This window comes from Cervus canadensis, chromosome X, assembly GCF_019320065.1.
Source record: "Cervus canadensis isolate Bull #8, Minnesota chromosome X, ASM1932006v1, whole genome shotgun sequence".
Lineage (NCBI taxonomy): Eukaryota > Metazoa > Chordata > Mammalia > Artiodactyla > Cervidae > Cervus > Cervus canadensis.
Genome location: NC_057419.1, coordinates 97413657 through 97433143, shown reverse-complemented (window position 1 = coordinate 97433143; position 19487 = coordinate 97413657). Strand labels below are relative to the sequence as shown.

At 38.4% G+C, this 19487-nt stretch overlaps 1 protein-coding gene across 1 annotated transcript in view; it reads left to right on the top strand.

Moving 5' to 3' along the window:
* Window positions 1-227: 227 nt before the first annotated feature.
* The window catches only part of FAM199X (family with sequence similarity 199, X-linked), a 28753-nt gene continuing 9493 nt past the window's right edge, over window positions 228-19487 (top strand). Inside the window, exons 1-2 of the mRNA XM_043459805.1 lie at window positions 228-737; window positions 10695-10960. Of these exons, the coding sequence (XP_043315740.1) occupies window positions 541-737; window positions 10695-10960 (463 nt within the window). The 5' untranslated portion in view covers window positions 228-540. The remainder of the gene's footprint in view (window positions 738-10694; window positions 10961-19487) is intronic.

Here is a 19487-nt window from a genome sequence, read left to right as displayed (position 1 = left end):
ACCTTGGCCAAGTCCTTTTTCTTGGGACTGTGGCTTGCCGCTTAGTAATCAGCGGAGGGTGAGAAAGTGGAGGAGGAGATTGGCGTGAAGCGTCAGGCTCCTACAGCTCCCGGAATCCCTGATTGGACGCGCGGAGGACGGGGCGGGGCGGGGTGGAACCGGAGGCGCGGGCTGCGGCGGGCGGAGATTCAGTTCCTCCTCCGCGCCAGCAGGGGGCACAGGGAGCGTCTTCCCGCCGCCTTTCCCCTCCCTGTGGGCGCCTGGCGGACTGCTGCTGTCGCGAGTGGCAAGCGCGGTGGGCGGGCCGGGTGGCGGCGGCGGCGGCAGCGCTACGCTGGGCTGGGGCGGGCAGCCGCGACGACAGCTGAGGTGGCTGCAGAGGCCACTGAGGTGCTGATTGGGTGGCCTCGAGCAGCCCCTGCGAGCCGTCAGGCGCTCCCCGGGCAGCAGTGGGCCGCAGACAGGTTAGAGTGGGGGCAGGGGCAGGCGCGGGAGCAGCCCCGGGCCGGAGTGGGAGTCCGAGCCAGGCCATCTCCAGCCATGTCCGACGAGGCGTCAGCCACCACTTCGTACGAGAAGTTTCTAACTCCCGAGGAGCCCTTCCCGCTTCTGGGACCCCCTCGCGGGGTGGGCACATGCCCGAGCGAGGAGCCGGGCTGCCTGGATATCAGCGACTTCGGCTGCCAGCTCTCGTCTTGCCATCGCACGGACCCGCTCCACCGCTTCCACACCAACAGGTACAAACCTCTGCTGAGGGCAGAAGCAAATTTACCACACCCCTGCCTCCAGTCGGACAACGCCGGCTCCCCCCCACCCATCCTGGCCCTCCGCCTAGGGGCTGTGCGTCCAGTTGCCCCCTCCCCCACCTTTCTCCACCCAGCTCTCATTCTCGGGCTCCTTCCCTCTCCCCCTCCCTATTGCATCCCTTCCCTCCTATTTTCTTTTTGGCCGGCATTTTACTCTCTCCCCCCACCCCATTCATCTTCTGACCCTTCCCTTCCCTTCCCTTCCCCCTCCTGCCCCATCTGTACCCTGCGAATCCCAAACCCCCACCCTTGATTTTTAGATGCTTCCCTGTTTCCATCCACCCGCAAAAGTTTAACCCCTTCCAATTCCAGTATACTATAGAGAGGATTTCGGATGGCTCAAAATCAAAATCAGTCGACGTTTTGAAAGGTGGCACTTTAAAAGCTAGAATCTTCCTTTCCCTATTTTTTTAATGTCTTATAGCGCTGTTTCCAACCTCCAACCCCCCTCCCATTTTTTAGTGAAGCTCTAGAAAACCAGACGATTCTCTTTTTTTTCCCTTCCTCTATGAACTCTTTGCTTTAGGCAGCGCTTTAGGCCCTGCCAAAATGTATAAGCTTAAATCTGGAAGATTCTTTCCTGAAGCACATCCTTTGGTTTGCTCCGCCAGTGGAGGGATGGAGCGAAGCTTAGGATGAGCTTGCTTATACAAATTTTTTCAGAGGGTGCATCCCCTAACTAGTTTTATTAGAAGGTAGAGTGTTCTGGAGAATTCTCTCATGCAGACATTTGTGTTATATCAAATGTGGGGAATTTAAAGATGTTTTACACACAGCCCCAACCTATAACATAGGCGCATATTATATGTATTCGTGTATGTGCATGCTCAATCGCTCATGTCTGACTCTTCTCTACTCCATGGACCATAGCCCACCAGGCTCCTCTATCCATGGGATTCTCCAGGCAAGAATACTGGAGTGGGTCGCCATGTCCTCCTCCAGGGGATCTTCTTTACTGCTGAGCCACCAGGGAAGCCTGTATAGGGGCACACAAACAGGCAGGGCAAGGTGTGTGGAGAACAAGGGAGGAGGAGGAGAGGCAAGGGAGGAGGGAAGGAGAGAGGGATTCAGCTATGGAAAATACTGGAGCTGAATTAAGGCGTCTAGTTCTGATTTCTGATCCATTTTGCGATATGAGCACAAACAAATCCTTCCACAGTCTAATACCTTTTGCGTGCTCCCCCCACCAATCCCTTAAATCAATCTACAGAGTTGCTGAGCTTCTACTGAGTACAAGGAATGTATAAAATATATTTGTTACCTAAAAGAAAGTTATAGTCTGGAAACAAGGTGTTACAGTTAAATAATGATATAGTTCATCACTGTAACACAGTTGAAAAGGAAGTCATGGCAAGTTGGTTTTAACTGTTCCAAATCCTGCTTACAAAAAATGAAGAAATGGGCCCAGAAAGAAAAGACTGAGTTCAAGGTCATAAAACCGAGTTTGGCAAAGCCAGGATTACTCCTTTGGAGCCAGTGATGAAACTTGGAACAGAGCTAATGGCTGCAGTGTTATAAATGGTTGTTACAGTTTCTTAGACTAACACAGAAGCCCAGGATGTGACTATAGCATGAATGTAACATTTATGAAATCAAGTGTGCTTAGAATTGTTAGCATTGGAAAATAAAAATACTTGTGCACATATTTGATATTTAAGTTTTGCAGCATTGGAGTAAATCATATACATAGGAAAGTTAAATGATCTCGGGATTAGCCTGCTCTAATGATGAGGGCAGGGGAGTGGGGACAGGGGTTAAGTGCTGCCAAAATGTGTGGGGGTGTTAGGGAGTGAAGAACAGTGAATATACATTTCTTACAGATTGTTCTGTTCTGTTCTCTCTCCTCCCCATTTTCTCCTTGTGTTTTTCTCCCCCTTGTCTATCAGACCTTGGTGAGGTCAAGGTTGTTTTCCAGAATGAGGTGATGAAGATAGAGGGGGAGGTTCTTGTTCAACCCCAGTTTTTCCAAGTCAAGTATTTTTTTCTAGTTACTGCCTGTTTTTCAAAACCCCCTCTCCTACCCTGGGCTTCCCTGGTGGCTCAGCAGTAAAGAACCAGCCTGCCAATGCCAGGAGACATGGGTTCAATCTCTGGGTTGGTAAGATCCCCTGGAGAAGGAAATGGCAACCAGCTCCAGTATTCCTGCCTGGGAAGTCCAATGGACAGAGGAGTCTGGCGGGCTACAGTCCAGGGGGTCACGAAGAGTCCGACAGGACTTAGTGACTAAACAACAACAACAACAACTCCTTTTCACAGGGCTTGGAATGGTAGCAGCAGGTCTAGTGTATCTTGTTCTGTACTCTTCTCAGCAGAGTTTAGGGGAAGTAGAGTTAGCAATTCTTAGAGCAGGTGATGTTTCTGCCCCAGGCTACCTTGCTTTTTAAATCTTTTTTCCTTCTGGAATGTCCTGCCTTCTTATCCCCTCCTCAGGATGATGTTTGAGAGGACCATATGCTTCCAGTCATTTCTTTTTAGGGAGAAGCAAACAGCTAAATCATATATGCGGGCAAAGTTTAGTTTAAGGAGTTCTTTTATTTCAGAATCATATGGGTCACTTTTTTTCTTCACAGCACATTATTCACCAATTCAAGGAACAATCCAACAATCAGATCTGAATAGTTGAGTACTGATATTGTGTCTTGGGTTTGCTGTGTGCTTAGTTGCTCAGTCATGTCCAACTGTCTGAGACTCCATGGACCATAACCCACCAGGCTCCTCTGTCCATGGGCATTCTCCAGCCAAGAATATTGGAGTGAGTTGCCATGCCTTCCTCCAGGGGATCTTCCCAACCCAGGGATCAAACCCAGGTCTCCCATATTGCAGGTGGAGTCTTTACTGTCTGAGCCACCAGGGAGCCTTGTCTTGGGTTTAATCATTATAAAATAAGTCCCATTGAAAACAGAAAGCTTGTCAGTGGGTAGATAATTGATTTACCTTTATTTTGCTTCTTCATTGTTACCTGATAACAAAACTGTTATCAGGAGATTATTTAGATAATGCTATTGATAAGGGCCTTGTGATGATGACAATTTTGTGCCCTCTCATTTACTGGACCCTGGGGTATCTATGCAGTCTTCATTAACCAAGAGGGTCAAGGCACTATTACTTAATAATCCCTAAGTTTGAATGTTTGTTGTGTTTAGAATCACCTGTGACTTATATTGGTGTGTCACTGGTCTAGGTTCACTGGAAAATAAATTGCATGAACATAGCCAACTTCCTGAGAATTCACTTTCCTAGGAGTATCTTTTAGGATTTTATGACCAGTTGGATTTGTCTGGAATTTGGGGAGAATAAAATAAATTTCAGTAAGCCAAAAAACATTTTTTTAATTGAAATGTCAATATGAAATATATATGTATATAGTTTTTAAGGCTTTTTCTGTTTGGAGGATAGGATTTTTCTGATGTAATTGTGGATTTTCTTTCAGCCTTTGTCCACTGTAACTTCCATTGTCATCAAATGAAGGACATCCTTTAGCAAATTGGAAAAATTACAGCAATATTGGTAGATCCTATAATTGTGAGATGAAGGAGGTTAATACGAACTACTCAGTGTGTTTTTCTCTTCCTCTTTCAGGAGTACATCAGTACTTTGACATTGAACAATTGTGAAAAGCATGTGGGAGGACAGTGTCTCACTTTTCTACACCCTATTGGCAGGATACAAAGTGAACTACATATTGTATAAAGCAGTTAGTTACTCAGTTCTGTGATTTCAGAGCCCAATTTTCAATCACTATTAACTAGAAAAAGCCCAAGACTACTGGGTGCCTTTTGTTCCACCCACAGTTTTCCTGTCTTGTTAGAAAATTGAAGGTGCAGAAGAGATGTGAGTTATAGGTGGGAGAACCACATTTCATGAAGTGAGGTATGTTACAGAGGCAGGAGGAATTTTATTTAGGGACTTGTTGCGACAAATTGAGGATGGGGATAAGGCTTTGGAGAACTACCCAGGTTAGAAATGTAGATTGGGGAGTAATCAGAACAGCAATTTCATTAGTGCAATAGGAGTGGAATTGTGGGTTACAAAAGTTGAGAGAATAGAAGAAACTTTTCAATAAATTTAACAGGGAAAGGAAAGGGAGATGTGATGATAATTTGAAAAAAAAGTGAAGGTTTCTTTGTTTTTTGTCTTGTTTAGTGTTTATTTTCGAAGAATAGATATGTTAGCTCCTTAGAAGATGCCCACAGGAAAAGGAGAAATCAAAAATACTGGAGCAGGTGGGATGACAAGGAGATGGATGGGATTAACTCAGAAGGCTAAATGGAAGAATTAGCCTTAGAAATGACATGTAATGTTGTTTACTTTTCAAACTATAGAGGGGGTAATAGCGATGGGTAAGGATCCCAAGACAGTTGAAGTCGCTGGGATGAAAGTTGGAAATTTGAATGAGCCGAGTAGGGGATTGTGTCATCTGTTCTAACTTGGGAACTTGATGGCCTTTTGGGCTCCACAAGAGTAGCAGAGGTCAAAGTGGTCAAAGTGGTTGTATGGGAGTTCTAGCAGGGCATCAGTGATGAATACAAGTGATGATAGGGGATTGTTAACTGAGAAAGGATGACTTTGGAATGACTTTTCATCATCGACAGTTGGACTTGATTCCACAGTGCTCATTGGATTCTCATTCTCAGAGGTAATGGTTAGGTTTTCCTGAGAAATGCTTCAGAAGAATGTATATGATGCCCATGCTTTTTTAATTTTACAAAAATGCCATTGAAAGCCCTTCATCTGTATATTATTGCTGAAATGCCTTGCGGATAAGTGTTCTTGGCTTTTTTTTTTTTTTTAATTAAAATTTTGGCAGTAAGCCTAGTTACTGAGTTAAACCCCATTTCATGGATTCTTTTCAACATTTTTCTTTTGAGATATGGAGAGAGTCTCCTTTGTGAATAATTGCATGGTTATTGCTAGGATCTTAGTGTTAGGTAGTTTTCTCTTAGTGAAATAATATTTAAGGGCTTTGTAAGTTTGAAGAGTTCAGTGCTGAGCACACGTACATGGTGGTCTTGCGTTACATATTTGAAGCCGAAAGAACTGTCTAAAAGCATCACTTAAATTTCTATTATAAAAGCTCATTAGAAAAAATTATGGGCATATATACAAAACCATAAACACTGCTTATAATCCTTTTCACTACAGATAACAGCTGTCAACATTTTGATGTTGTTACCTTTTTTAGCTGTACCATGAGGCTTGCAGGGTCTTAGTTCCCTGACCAGAGATTGAACCTGGGCCCCCTGGAGTGGGAGCACCAAGTCCTAACCACTGGACTACCAGAGAATTCCCTGTTGTTACTTTTAATGTTATTATTTTTTTGTACACATATAATTTTAAAAACCAGGATTGAGCTGTAATTTGTGACCAGATTATTTGCACTTGTATTTTCTTTTTCAATAAATGATCTGAAAATATGATTTTAATGATTATAAAGTATACTCATTTAATTATTCCCAATGTTTTGGGAGCGTTTGTCCCCCCCCCCCTTTTTTTTGCTATTATAATATTTGGACAAGTTTATATATACATCTTCTTTTCCAAATATCTATTAGGGAAAAGGGGATTGATTCTTAGCAAAGCAATTACTGAGTCAAAGGAATGAACCTTTTTAAACTTCTTTATATATACACTACCAAATTGCTTTATACACATATCTACCAAATCTATATATACAGATTATGTCAGTGCCAATATAACACTCCCACTGGCAGGGGATGAAAGTACTTCCTACTTGGTTTTTATCTACATTGTTTTAAAACAACAACAATAATATTTGCATATTAGAAGATAAGAGAATATTTTGAAAACTCTAAGTGCTGTTTTTCTGTTTCATAAATGACTTTCAAGTATGAGATCAGTTTCCTTGTTGTTAATTAAAAAAACAAAAGAACAAGGAGCTAAGGCTTCTAAGAATACCCAGAACTTTGTAATATCTATTAAAACTTACAGATCTGAAAAACTGAAGAACATCCTGATTTTGCTGTAAGGTAAGAGCACAAAATCAAGCAAATTCCAGACTCCCTTGTCAGTGACCTAATGTTTCGTTTATTAAATATGGCATAGTTTTTTTTAAAAAAAGAGAGTTATTATTACTCATGAAAGAAAACACATTTCTACTAAATTTTTTAAGCTGAGGAGAAATTCTCATTAAAAACAATTACCTAACAGCTTTTCCTAGTACATGACACAGTGCTTGGCACTTTGAAGGTACTGACTAAATGTCTGTTGAGTGTGTGAAAGGACAGAACTTGTAATTGCCATTCACAGCTTTTTATTGCCCTATTGCATGACTGAAGCAATTAAGTTAATTCTACCAGGTTTGTTGATCTTTTAAAAAAATGCATATACTGCTTACCTAGCAAGCATGTGATAAAACTAGGTAATATTAAAAGGCATTCTAGGATTCTTAGATGAATTTTGAGTTTTTGCCTATTTATAAAAGTTTTTTGACATCTGCTTTTATACTATGGAACCATACTAGGTTAGCGTGTGTGTTTCAGTGTTTTATGTTCTGTGTGTTTCAGTGCTTTAAAATTCTCTACCTTTATCACAAAGGAAAAGGTGCCATAAAATTGTCAGATTGCCCAAATTTTGTAAATCAGGAACTTTGGAATTAAGATTAGCTATATAAGATAAGAGGGGAAGTTAAAAAATGAATACATAATTCAAGAAAAAACTGGATTTATTGAAGCATGAGAAACAACCTAATAATAGGTAAGTAATAGGCTCTTCTTCAGGAAGTCATTATTTCAGTACCTTATTAGTATTGGATATACTAACTCATGTCTTAAGGATTAATTTCCTAGGCTACTGCCAAAGCAATGAAGATTATTTCACTAATAATATAAAGCTAGTGGAAATTTATAAAAGAAAACAGATTTGTAGGTTTCAAGACCAAAAAAAAAAAAAATGAAAAATGCACAACCCTGCAACAGATAATACACTTGTTGTTCAGTTGCTCCATAGTCCGACTCTTTGAGACCCCATGGACTGCAGCATGCCAGGCATACCTGTCCTTCACCATCTCCTGGAGCTTGCTCAAGTTCATGTCCATTCAGTTGGTGATGTCATCCAACTATCTAGTCCTCTGTAATCCCCTTCTCCTGATTTCAATCTTTCTCAGCATTAGGGCCTTTTCTAATGAATCTACATATCAGGTGACCAGAGTATTGGAGTTTCAGCTTCAGCATCAGTCCTTCCAATGAATATTCAGGATTGATTTCCTTTAGGATTGACTGGCTTGATCTCTTGGCAGTCCAAGGGGCTCTCAAAGAGTCTTCTCCAGTACCGCAATTCAAAAGCGTCAGTTCTTTGGTGGTTAGCTTTCTTTATGGTCCAACTCTCACATTCATACAGGACTGCTGGAAAAAGCATAGTTTTGACTGTATGGACCTTGGTCGGTAAAGTAACGTCCCTGCTTTTTACTACACTGTCTAGGTTTGTCATAGCTTTTCTTCCAAGGAGCAAGCATCTTTTAATTTCATGGCTGTAGTGACCAATTGCAGTGATTTTGGAGCCCCAAAAAATAAAGTCTGTCACTGTTTCCATTGTTTCCCCATCTATTGGCCATGAAGTGATGGGACCAGATGCCATGATCTTAGTTTTTTGAATGTTGAGTTTTAAGCCAGCTTTTTCACTCTCTTCTTTCACTTTCATCAAGAGGCTCTTTAGTTCTTCTTCGCTTTCCACCATAAGGGTGGTGTCATTTGCATATCTGAGGTTATTGATGTTTCCCCCAGCAATCTTGGTTCCAGCTTGTGCTTCATCCAGCCCAGCATTTCGCATGATGTACTCTGCATGTAAGTTAAATAAGCAGGGTGACAGGATACAGCCTTGATGTACTCCTTTCCCAGTTTGGAACCAGTCCATTTCTCCATGTCTGGTTCTAACTGTTGCTTCTTGATCTGCATACAAATAATACAGACAAAATATTAATATCCTTACTACATAAAGAACTCTTAACAAAATCAACAAGAAAAATATTGACACATTGTAAAATGCTGTAGCAAAATAGCTAATAAATATTTTTAATTTTGCTCTCAATGGTAGTCAAAGAAATAAAAATTGATATTAAAAAAGTTTTTCTCCTATCAGCTAGGTAAAATTTAAAAATTAAAATTTCAGTGCTATTAAGGTTGTGAAATGAACACTTTTATAGACTGCTTTAGGGAGTGTAAATTTATGCAACGTTTCAGAAAGGTGCTTGGCTAAGTATACTACCGTGTTCATATTGTTTGATTTAGTAATTTCCTTTCAAGTTACTTATCCTGAGAGATTATATATTTGGATAAATAATTATAAACAAGGTTTCATTTCAGTATTATTTGTAATACGAAAAAATAGAATTTTGAACAGCTAAATACCTGTTATTGAAGGATAATATTTAATAAATTATGTTTAATCAATGGACTATTTATATAGGCATTAAAATGTTTTCAAGTAATATAGCTGGGTAAATGTTCAGTATATAATGTTAAGTGAAAATAAATAGGGTACTAATATCTATACACACACACACAACACTGATTCTATAAAAATATACATATGCATGTAGAAAAAAGTACCAAGATATTATGGATCAGTTATTGCTAATTAGGGGAATTATTGGTCATTTTAGCCTTATTCATGACTCCTTTATTATTCTAACATATTTGCAATGATCCTGTATATCATTGATTTGTAAAAGTTACTTAAATATAAGAAACACTTTGAGCTTCTACCTGTTTACTCTGTTGGTATTTTTCTCTGCCCTGCACTGACTGCCCTCTTCCTTTAATGATAATAGCTGTAGATTTCTCTGGTCGTCCACAGTGGTTAAGAATCCACCTGCCAATGCAGGAGACACAGGTTTGATCCCTGGTCTGGGAAGATTCCACCTGCCACAGAGCAGCTAAGCCCATGCACCACAGCTATTCAGCCTGTACCCTAGAGCCTATATTCCATAAGAAGAGAAGCCACCACAATGAAAAACCCATGTACCACAACTAGAGAAGTAGCCCCCACTTGCAGCAACTAGAGAATACATGGGCACAGCAACAAAGATCCAGTGCAGCCTAAAACCAAAAATTAAAAAATAATAATAATAGCTGCCATGTATTGAGCACATTTTATATCCACTGAGTGCTCTGTATGCATTCTCATATAATGTTCATAGTAACTGCATTTTAAAGATGATGACCCAGGCTTGGTGAAGATTTGTTTTGTTAAAGATCTAACAGCAGGCAAATGACAGAGCAAGAATTTTAATTCATTCTGGCTCCAGTCAGATATAACAGTAGAGAATAATGTAATGAACCCCATATGCCCATCATGCAGCTTCAGTAATTACATATGGCAGTGTACTTTATCAATGCCCCTATCTGTGGCCCTAGTGGTAAAGAACCCACCTACCAATGCAGAAGACCTAAGAGATGTAAGTTCTATCCCTGGGTCAGGAAGATCTCCTGGAGGAGGGCATGGCAATCCATTCCAATATTCTTGCCCGGAGAATCTCATGGACAGAGGAACCTGGCAGACTACAGTTCATAGGATTGCACAGACGACTGAAGCGACTGAACATGCACTCATTCCTCAATCCCTTCCATATAATTTTGAGATAGGTTCCAGACATAAATATTTTACTATATATCTTTAAAAGATAGAGCTCTTTTGAAAATAATTATTGTATCATTGTATCTAGAAATATGGTCATATTCCTCATAAATGTAATAAATATATCTTGTTTGTAGCTCTGGGAGTTGGTGATGGACAGGGAAGCCTGGCATGCTACAGTCTATGGGGTCGCAAAGAGTTGGACACAACTGAGCAGCTGAACTGAACTGTTGGTATCTTAAAAAATTGTATGGATTCTATAGTTTCTGTTGTGATTGATTTTGTGTCGTTTTTAAGGTGGAACTTAACTTCCTGTGGAACGAGTGTGGCCAGCTCAGAATGCAGTGAAGAACTGTTTTCATCCGTTTCTGTTGGAGATCAAGATGATTGCTATTCCCTATTAGATGATCAAGAGTTCACATCTTTTGATTTATTTCCTGAAGGGAGTGTCTGCAGTGATGTCTCTTCTTCTATTAGCACATACTGGGATTGGTCAGATAGTGAATTTGAATGGCAGGTAGGTTTTTTTTTCTTATATTGCCATTATTACTCCATAAGTAGAAGTATGAATTTCTGTTTCAGTATTTTCATTTCTACCTCAAAGTAAATTTCTCCCAATTTTTATTCAGTCCTAGAGATTCTCTGACAGCATTAAGAATTAGAAGAAATATGTATCCTTTATTTTTACTAATGTACCTTTTATGCTTCTCATGCTGCAGGTGACCTTTGTACATTTTCATGTAATTTAGTACTTGTATAATGTTCCTCTTAATATATATATCATCAGTACCTTTCTATGTATTAATCCAAGCAAATTTTCTCTTTAGTAATAAATGGCCTTCATGTCCTTATAGGTATAATAACTTTACACCAGGGTCATATTATATAAGATCACAAACCACTCCATAATACATAATTTTTCATTGTTGTCAGGAATATAATTTCTCGTTTTGTATTCTCTTCATATGTAGAGATGTTTTCCACCTAACAGTGTTTTTCTTCTGTGGCACATTATAACATTATAAAATGGCTTTGTGGCAAATTGCTGTCATTATGAGGCAGCATTTCCAAACAGTCCTTCAGAAAATGTAGATCATGTTATTGCAACATCCATTTTCTGATTGTAAAAGAGAATAACAACAACAACAAAAAAGACAATAACATTTGAAGAAGCTTTCTTTGCATACAGAAACTGTTATATTCAGTGTATGCTTGAATATCGCCTTCTAGGTACTTGAAATTGTTGTACAAAAGAGGAGTCAAACATTTTATTTTGAGAAATTTTTATTAAAATATAAAATAATATCGAATGGCATACAATTAAAAATAAGTCTCCAAGTCCAACTCTGCTGTGGTTACCACCATTAAGAGCTTATACAGATACAGTATGTTTGCACAATGTTACAAAGGCACACAAAGGGACTTCCCTAGCAGTCCAGCTGTTAAGACTCTGTGCTTCCACTGAAGGGGGCACAGGTTTGATCCCTGGTCACCTCAGTGATAGCAGTTTCAACTACTTTATCTCATTCTTTTCAATAACTGAAGCATAATTGAATCATTTCCCTAATAATGAATATTTAGGTTGATTTCAGTTTTTTCTAGTTATAAACAATACTATGCTGAAAAATAAGAGGTTTTTAAAGAGGAAGAAATAATCTACAACCACTTTATTTTTGTATTTTATTTTATTTCAAATGCTTCTGTTTCATATGTAGTTATAAATATGATTTGGATAAAAACATGTTAAAATTTAAATAAAAGGTACCATTTTAATAATTTTAACATGTATAATTCAGAGATTTTGATATATTTACAATGTTGTGCAACCACCACCATATCTAAGTCCAGGCTATTTACATCACTCCAAAAGAAACCCATACCTATTAGTGGATAGTCCTAATTTCCCCCGTCACCTGGCAACCACTCTTCTGCTTTCTCTATGGATTTACCTATCTGGACATTTAATATAAATGTACTCGTGTAATATGTGGCCTTTTGTGTCTGTGGTCTTTCACTTAGCATTACTGTTTTCAAAGTTCATCCAGGTTATAGCACATAAGAGTATATCATTCCTGTCTTAAGTCAGCTCAGGCTACTGTAACAAATATCATTGACTGGGTGCGTTAAAAAACAAACACTCATGGTTCTGGAATCTGAAAGTCCAAGATCAGAATGCCATCATGGACAGGTTCTGGTGAGCATACTCTTGGCTTGCAGATGCTGTCTTCTGCAATATCCTCTTTTGGTTCCCTTATAAGGTCACCAGTCCCATCACAAGGGCTCCACCTTCTTGACTTCTTATAAACTTAATTACCTCCCAAAGCCCCACCTTCAAATACCATATTGGGGATTAGGGCTTCAAGATGCGGATTTAGGGGGTGACAAACATCTAGTCCATAGCAGTTTCTTTCTATGACTGACTATTCCATTTTATAGATACATCACATTTTGTTTAATTCATTCATCAACTGATGGATTGTTTCCACTTTGGAGCTATTATGAATAATACTACTATGAACATTCAGGTGTATGTTTTCATATGGATTTTTATTTTTAATTCTCTTGATGATACATTGAGATTTGCTGGGTCATGTGATAACTTTATGTTCACTTTTTTGGGAAACTGCCAAAATGTTTCCCAAAGTGGCTGTACCATTTTACATTTCTACTAGCAATACATGAAAGTTCCAGTTTCTCCACTTCCTTTCCAACACTTTATATTGTCTGTCTTTTTTATTACAACCATCCTACTGTGTGTAAGGTTGGTATGTTATTGTGATTTTGATGTGCATTTCCCTAATTACTAATGATGTTGAGCATCTTTTCTTATCTTATTGACTATTTGTATATCTTCTTTGGGAAAATGTCTTTTCAAATCCTTTGCCCATTTTCAAGTTGTGTTGTCTTTTATTTTTGAATTGTAAGAATACTTTATATATGATGACTACTAGACCCTTATATACATGATTTGCAAAAATATTTCCCATTATTTGTGTTGTCTTTTCACTTGCTTGTGTCTGTTCGCTTGATATAGTGTCCTTTAATACACAAAAATTTAACTTTTAAAGAATTCCAATTTATATTCTCTTGAGTTCTATGCTTATCGTGTCATATTTTAAAAACCATCCCTTAATCCAAGATCATGCACATTTTTTCATCTGTTTCCTTCTTAGAATTTTATAGCTTTAATTAGTTCCTACATTTTAGGTCTTCAATCCTTTTGAGTTATTTTTTGTTTATGGTATAAGGTAGGAGTTCCAGATTCATTCTTTTGAATGTAGATATCCAGTTGTCCCAGCACCACTTGTTGAAAAGACTGTATTTTTTCCTTATCTAATGGTCTTAGTACCTTTGTGGAAATGAATTGGTCATAGACATATATAGGTTTAGTTCTGGACTCTTGATTCTATTCCACTGATTCATATATCTATCTATGGCAAGTTATGTTTTGATGACTCTAGCTTTGTAACAAGATTAGAAATCAGAAAGTATGAGTTCTGCAACTTTGTTCTTTTTTATCAAAGTTTAGGACCAGGTTGTCACTTCTTCAAAAAAGGAAGTTAGAATTTTGATAGGGATTTCATTGAATCTGTAGATCAATTTGGGGAATGTTGCTATCTTAATAGTATTATTAAATATTCCAGTCCATAAACATGGGCTGGAATGTATTTAGGCCTTCTTTAATTTCTGTCAGTGATTTTTTAAATAGTTTTCTATGTTTAATTAGGTCTTTTAGTTCCTTGGTTCAGTTTATTTATTCCTAAACATTTTATTCTTTCAATACAGTTGTAAATGGAGTTTTCTTGATTTCATTTTTTGGATTATTCACTGCTAGTGTATAGAAATACAGTTGTGTTTCATATATTAGTTTTGTATCCTGCAACTTTGCTGAACTCATTTTAAATAATTTTTTGTGTATAGATTCTTTAGGGTTTTCTGTATTTAAGATCATGTCATCTATGAATACCCCTGGAGAAGGAAATGGCAGCCCACTCCAGTATTCTTGCCTGGAAAATCCCATGGACGGCAGAGCCTGGTAGGGTACCTTCCACGGGGTTGCAAAGAGTTGGACATGACAGAGCAAGATCTCCTCCATCTATGAATATATAGTTTTGTTTTTTCCTTTCCAATCTGGATACTTTTTTTCCTTGCTTAATTGCCCTGATGAGATCTCTAGTACAATGTTGAAAGAGAGAAGATCTAGATACCCCTGGCAAAAGCAGGCATCCTTCTTTTTTTCCTTATCTTAGGTGAGAATCTTTGTCTTTCACTATTGAGTATGTTAGCTGTAGGTTTTTCACAGATGTTCTTTATTGTCATATTGAGGCATTTCCCTTTTATTCCTAGTTCTGTGTTTTTAATCTGAAAAGGTGTTAGATTTTGTCACATGCTTTTTCTGCACGTCTGTTAAGATGATCATGCAGTTTCTTCTCTTCATTCTGTTAGTGTGATGTAGTATATTGATTTCTAATAATGATTCACCCTTGCATTCCTGGGATTAATCGTAATTGCTCATGGTATATAATCCTTTTAAATTGCTGCTGGATTTGGTTTGCTACTATTTTGTTGAAGATTTTTGCATCGGTATTCGTAAGAGATATTGGTCTGTAGTTTTCCTTTCTTGTGATGCCTTTGTATCACACTGACCTTACAGAATGAATTGGGCAGTGTTTGCTTTTCTTCTGGATAAGATGCTGTAATAAAAATTTTTCATTTAACATGTAAACTTTTTTGTGATATTCAAATTATTCATTCGATAACTACATAATATTCCTGGTACTAGATATTCCAGAACCTATGAAACCATTCCTCTATTCATATCTGTTTCAGTTTTTTTCTATTATAAATAATAGTGTGCATTTTTGTTTAGATATTATACCTTTTTATTCTTCAGTGCCTCATTTAAAAAAATTTTATTGAAGTATAGTTGATTACAATATTGTATTAATTTCTTCTGTACAGCAAAGTGACTCTGTTATATACATACACACTTCCATATATATATGTGTGTGTGTGTGTATATATATATATATATATATATATATATATATTCTTTTCCATTATGGTTTATCACAGGATATTTAATATAGTTCCCTGTGCTGTGCAGTAGGACCTTGTTATTTATCCATCCTATATATAATAGTTTGCCTCTGCTAATCACAAATTCTCATTCTTTGCTCCTTTACTTCCCACTGTCTCATTTTTTTGAAGTGCACACTTTGTATTTAATATCTAATAACAAACTCATGGATTTATTGCAAAGAAGAAAAGTGATATCATATGTGAAATGTATGACTTGTGTTAGGGTTAACGCAGGTACCTCCTCAGCTTGATCTTTCTTTTGGTTAATGAACAAGGTAGGAGTTTCATACTGAAGAATAATTGATTTGTCTGGTTAAGTAAGCATGGGGAAATGCTCTCCTTTAGAGATTCATGGGGCAGGTTTATATATTAAAGGTGGTTTGTAATTCTGCACAAAGAATTCTGTTTTGTTGTTGTTGTTTAATATGGTATCTCCCACAGTTTAATCATCAGAAGACCCTTACTTAAACCACAGCCATTAAGGTCCTACTGAACCCATGCTGCCCAGAACATATTTAAGGAAACACTGGACATTAAGACCATTGAACTGTCAGTATATACATCAAAACTCTCATGTGACTTATTTAGAGTTCTTATCATACATAATGTTGCAAAATGGCAGGCACTTTAAAATCTTAATTGCTGACTTCTTTGTTCATTTTATGAGTGGAGTGGAAAACTATCCCCAACCACTCACCATTAATGCACAGGACTGACTACAACATTGAAACAAACTAAGGCCTGCCTTAGTAATGTGTTTTCCCACTTCTGAAATTGGAGTGTAGGTACTCTGTTACCATGGATATTTGCTGTTTAAATATGCTGAAAGGTTTAAAAAGCTCTCTTGTCTTTGGGAGATCTCATAGTGATGAATAGTAAATTACCCTAGAAGATAATTACAAATTATGTGTTAGGATTAATATAGGCTAAAAATCATTGACTGTAGTTAAAAAATTCATATTACCTCTGTCGTGATTAAAATCTACATATGTTTAAATCTTTCTTCTAAACAGATGTTTCAGTTACTACTAGAATAAATATAAATGATTCATAGATTCTCTCCGAAGAGAAATGCTAACTACCTGATAAGGCAGGATTTCAACCTTAGAATGAAAAACACCTTAGCATTTGAAGTTGCATCAAAGCATTTCGCCTTGCACATAGTTTTCTTTGCTTGCAGTCCTTTTATTGTTAAAGATATATTTGACTAGTCTTAGAGCTTAAGAAATTATTTTATTGTTGAGCAGGAAAGCATAGAAAATTTAGAAAGTGAGTAATACAGCTGTCATGCTTGAAACCTAGAGGTGCAATTTGAAATTGTACATCAGCTGTTACAGAAATGAGCTTACTCATAAAATTTTGCTGCATGCTACAGAAAATATGGCAGAGGTTTGATTTAATTCTCCTTGTCACAATTACTGATTCTAATATAAATATACAAAATATTGTTACCCATGAAAAATATGAGAATTATTAACCATTTTGATTCTGAAATATATTCAGTTATAAAATGGAAAATTGCTACTCTAATAAATACACAGGAGTCCATACAGTTAATTGTTCTGTACATCTGCAACTGTAATCCCATATCTCCAATTGGCTACTTGACATCTCCACTTGAATGACCTTATTATTTAATGCTAACCCATTATCTGATGCTGAATCCTTAATCAGTAATGCAACTTCCAATTACTGTGTTTCCATGGGGGGGAAAAAGACTCTGCTCTGTGACATGTCTTATAGTGTATTGAAAAATGATTATTGTAATTTCAAAGAACACTTGTACTTGGTTTTCTCATTATCACTGCAAACTCACCATATCCCAAATTGCCTTCTTCTCTCATTCCAAACTACCTGCAGGGCAAGACAGCCTGATATAGTTGAAAGTACTGGACTTGTGTCCTGATTTGAATGCTGCCACTAACCGTATGACCCTCCCTGGATATCATTTTTTCCTTACTTATAAAGTGAGGTATTGGACTAGAAGATCTATATAACATTACTTCACGTCTCTTGTCATAAAAAAATGAGGTCTTTAAGGGTTGTGTGTTAACCTGGATGGGTTGTATGACTGAAATGTTGCCAATTTTCTTCTGGTCTCACATATGGTCATTTAACTATTGTGTGCCGTGTGCTTAGACATGTTTGACTCTCTGCGACTGCATGGACTGTGGCCCACCAGGCTCCTCTGTCTGTGGAATTTTCCAGGCAAGAATACTGGAGCGGGTTGCCATATTCTACTCCAGGGGATCTTCCTGACCAGGGATTGAACCTGAATCCCTTGCATTGGCAGGTGGATTCTTTACCGCTGCATCACCTGGGTAGCCCCAGTCAATTATTATCCTTATCTATTCAGTTATCAAATAGTCTTGTAAATTGTATTTCATTTGAAAATTTCCCTATCTGTTCCCATTTTTCTTTCCGTTTTTGCTTATCTTCAGTTCAGTTCAGTCGCTCAGTTGTGTCTGACTCTTTGCGACCCCATGAATCGCAGCACGCCAGCCCTCCCTGTCCATCACCAACTCCCAGAGTTTACTCAAACTCATCCATCGAGTCGGTGATGCCATCCAGCCATCTCATCCTCTGTTGTCCCCTTCTTCTCCTGCCCCCAATCCCTCCCAGCATCAGGGTCTTTTCCAATGAGTCAGCTCTTCGCATGAGGTGGCCAAAGTATTGGAGTTTCAGCTTCAGCATCAGTCCTTGCAATGAACACCCAGGACTGATCTCCTTTAGGATGGACTGGTTGGATCTCCTTGCAGTCCAAGGGACTCTCAAGAGTCTTCTCCAACACCACAGTTCAAAAGCATCAATTTTTTGGCGCTCAGCATTCTTCACAGTCCAACTCTCACATCCATACATGTGAGATGCTTATCTTAGTCCAGGTCTGAATCACAAGAGCTTCCTAATTCCAGTCTTTCCTCTATTTTGTTTCCATACTGCATTTTATTAAAAATATTATTTATTTATTTATTTTTGGCTGCACTAGGTCTTCATTGCTGGGTGTGGACTTTCTTTAGTTGCAATGAGCAGGAGCAAGTCTTTGTTGAGGTGCGCAGGTTTCTCATTGCATTGGCTTCAGTTCTTGCAGAGCACAGGCTCTACAGTGCGAGGGCTTCAGTAGTTGCGGTTCTCAGGCTCTAGAGCACAGGCTCAGTAGTTGTGGCACATAGCCTTAGTTGCTCCAAGGCATGTGGGATCTTCCCAGACCAGGGACTGAACCCATGTCCCCTGCATTAGCAGGAGGATTATTAACCACTGAACCACCAGGGAAGCCCCCATACTGCTTTTTAACTCATCTTCCTTCAAGACCAATTTCATCATTACTACTTCTATTTTTTTTTTCATTTATTTTTATTAGTTGGAGGCTAATTACTTTACAATATTGTAGTGGTTTTTGTCATACATTGACATGAATCAGCCATGGATTTACATGTATTCCACATCCCGATCCCCCCTCCTACCTCCCTCGCCACCCGATTCTTCCGGGTCTTCCCAGTGCACCAGGCCCGAGCACTTGTCTCATGCATCCAGCCTGGGCTGGTGATCTGTTTCACCCTAGATAATATACATGTTTCGATGCTGTTCTCTCGAAACATCCCACCCTTGCCTTCTCCCACAGAGTCCAAAAGTCTGTTCTGTACATCTGTGTCTCTTTTTCTGTTTTGCATATAGGGTATCATTACCATCTTTTTCTAAATTCCATATATATGTGTTAGTATACTGTATTGGTCTTTATCTTTCTGGCTTACTTCACTCTGTATAATGGGCTCCAGTTTCATCCATCTCATTAGAACTGATTCAAATGAATTCTTTTTAATGGCGAGTAATATTCCATGGTGTATATGTACCACAGCTTCCTTATCCATTCGTCTGCTGATGGGCATCTAGGTTGCTTCCATGTCCTGGCTATTATAAACAGTGCTGTGATGAACATTGGGGTGCACGTGTCTTTTCAGATCTGGTTTCCTCAGTGTGTATGCCCAGAAGTGGGATTGCTGGGTCATATGG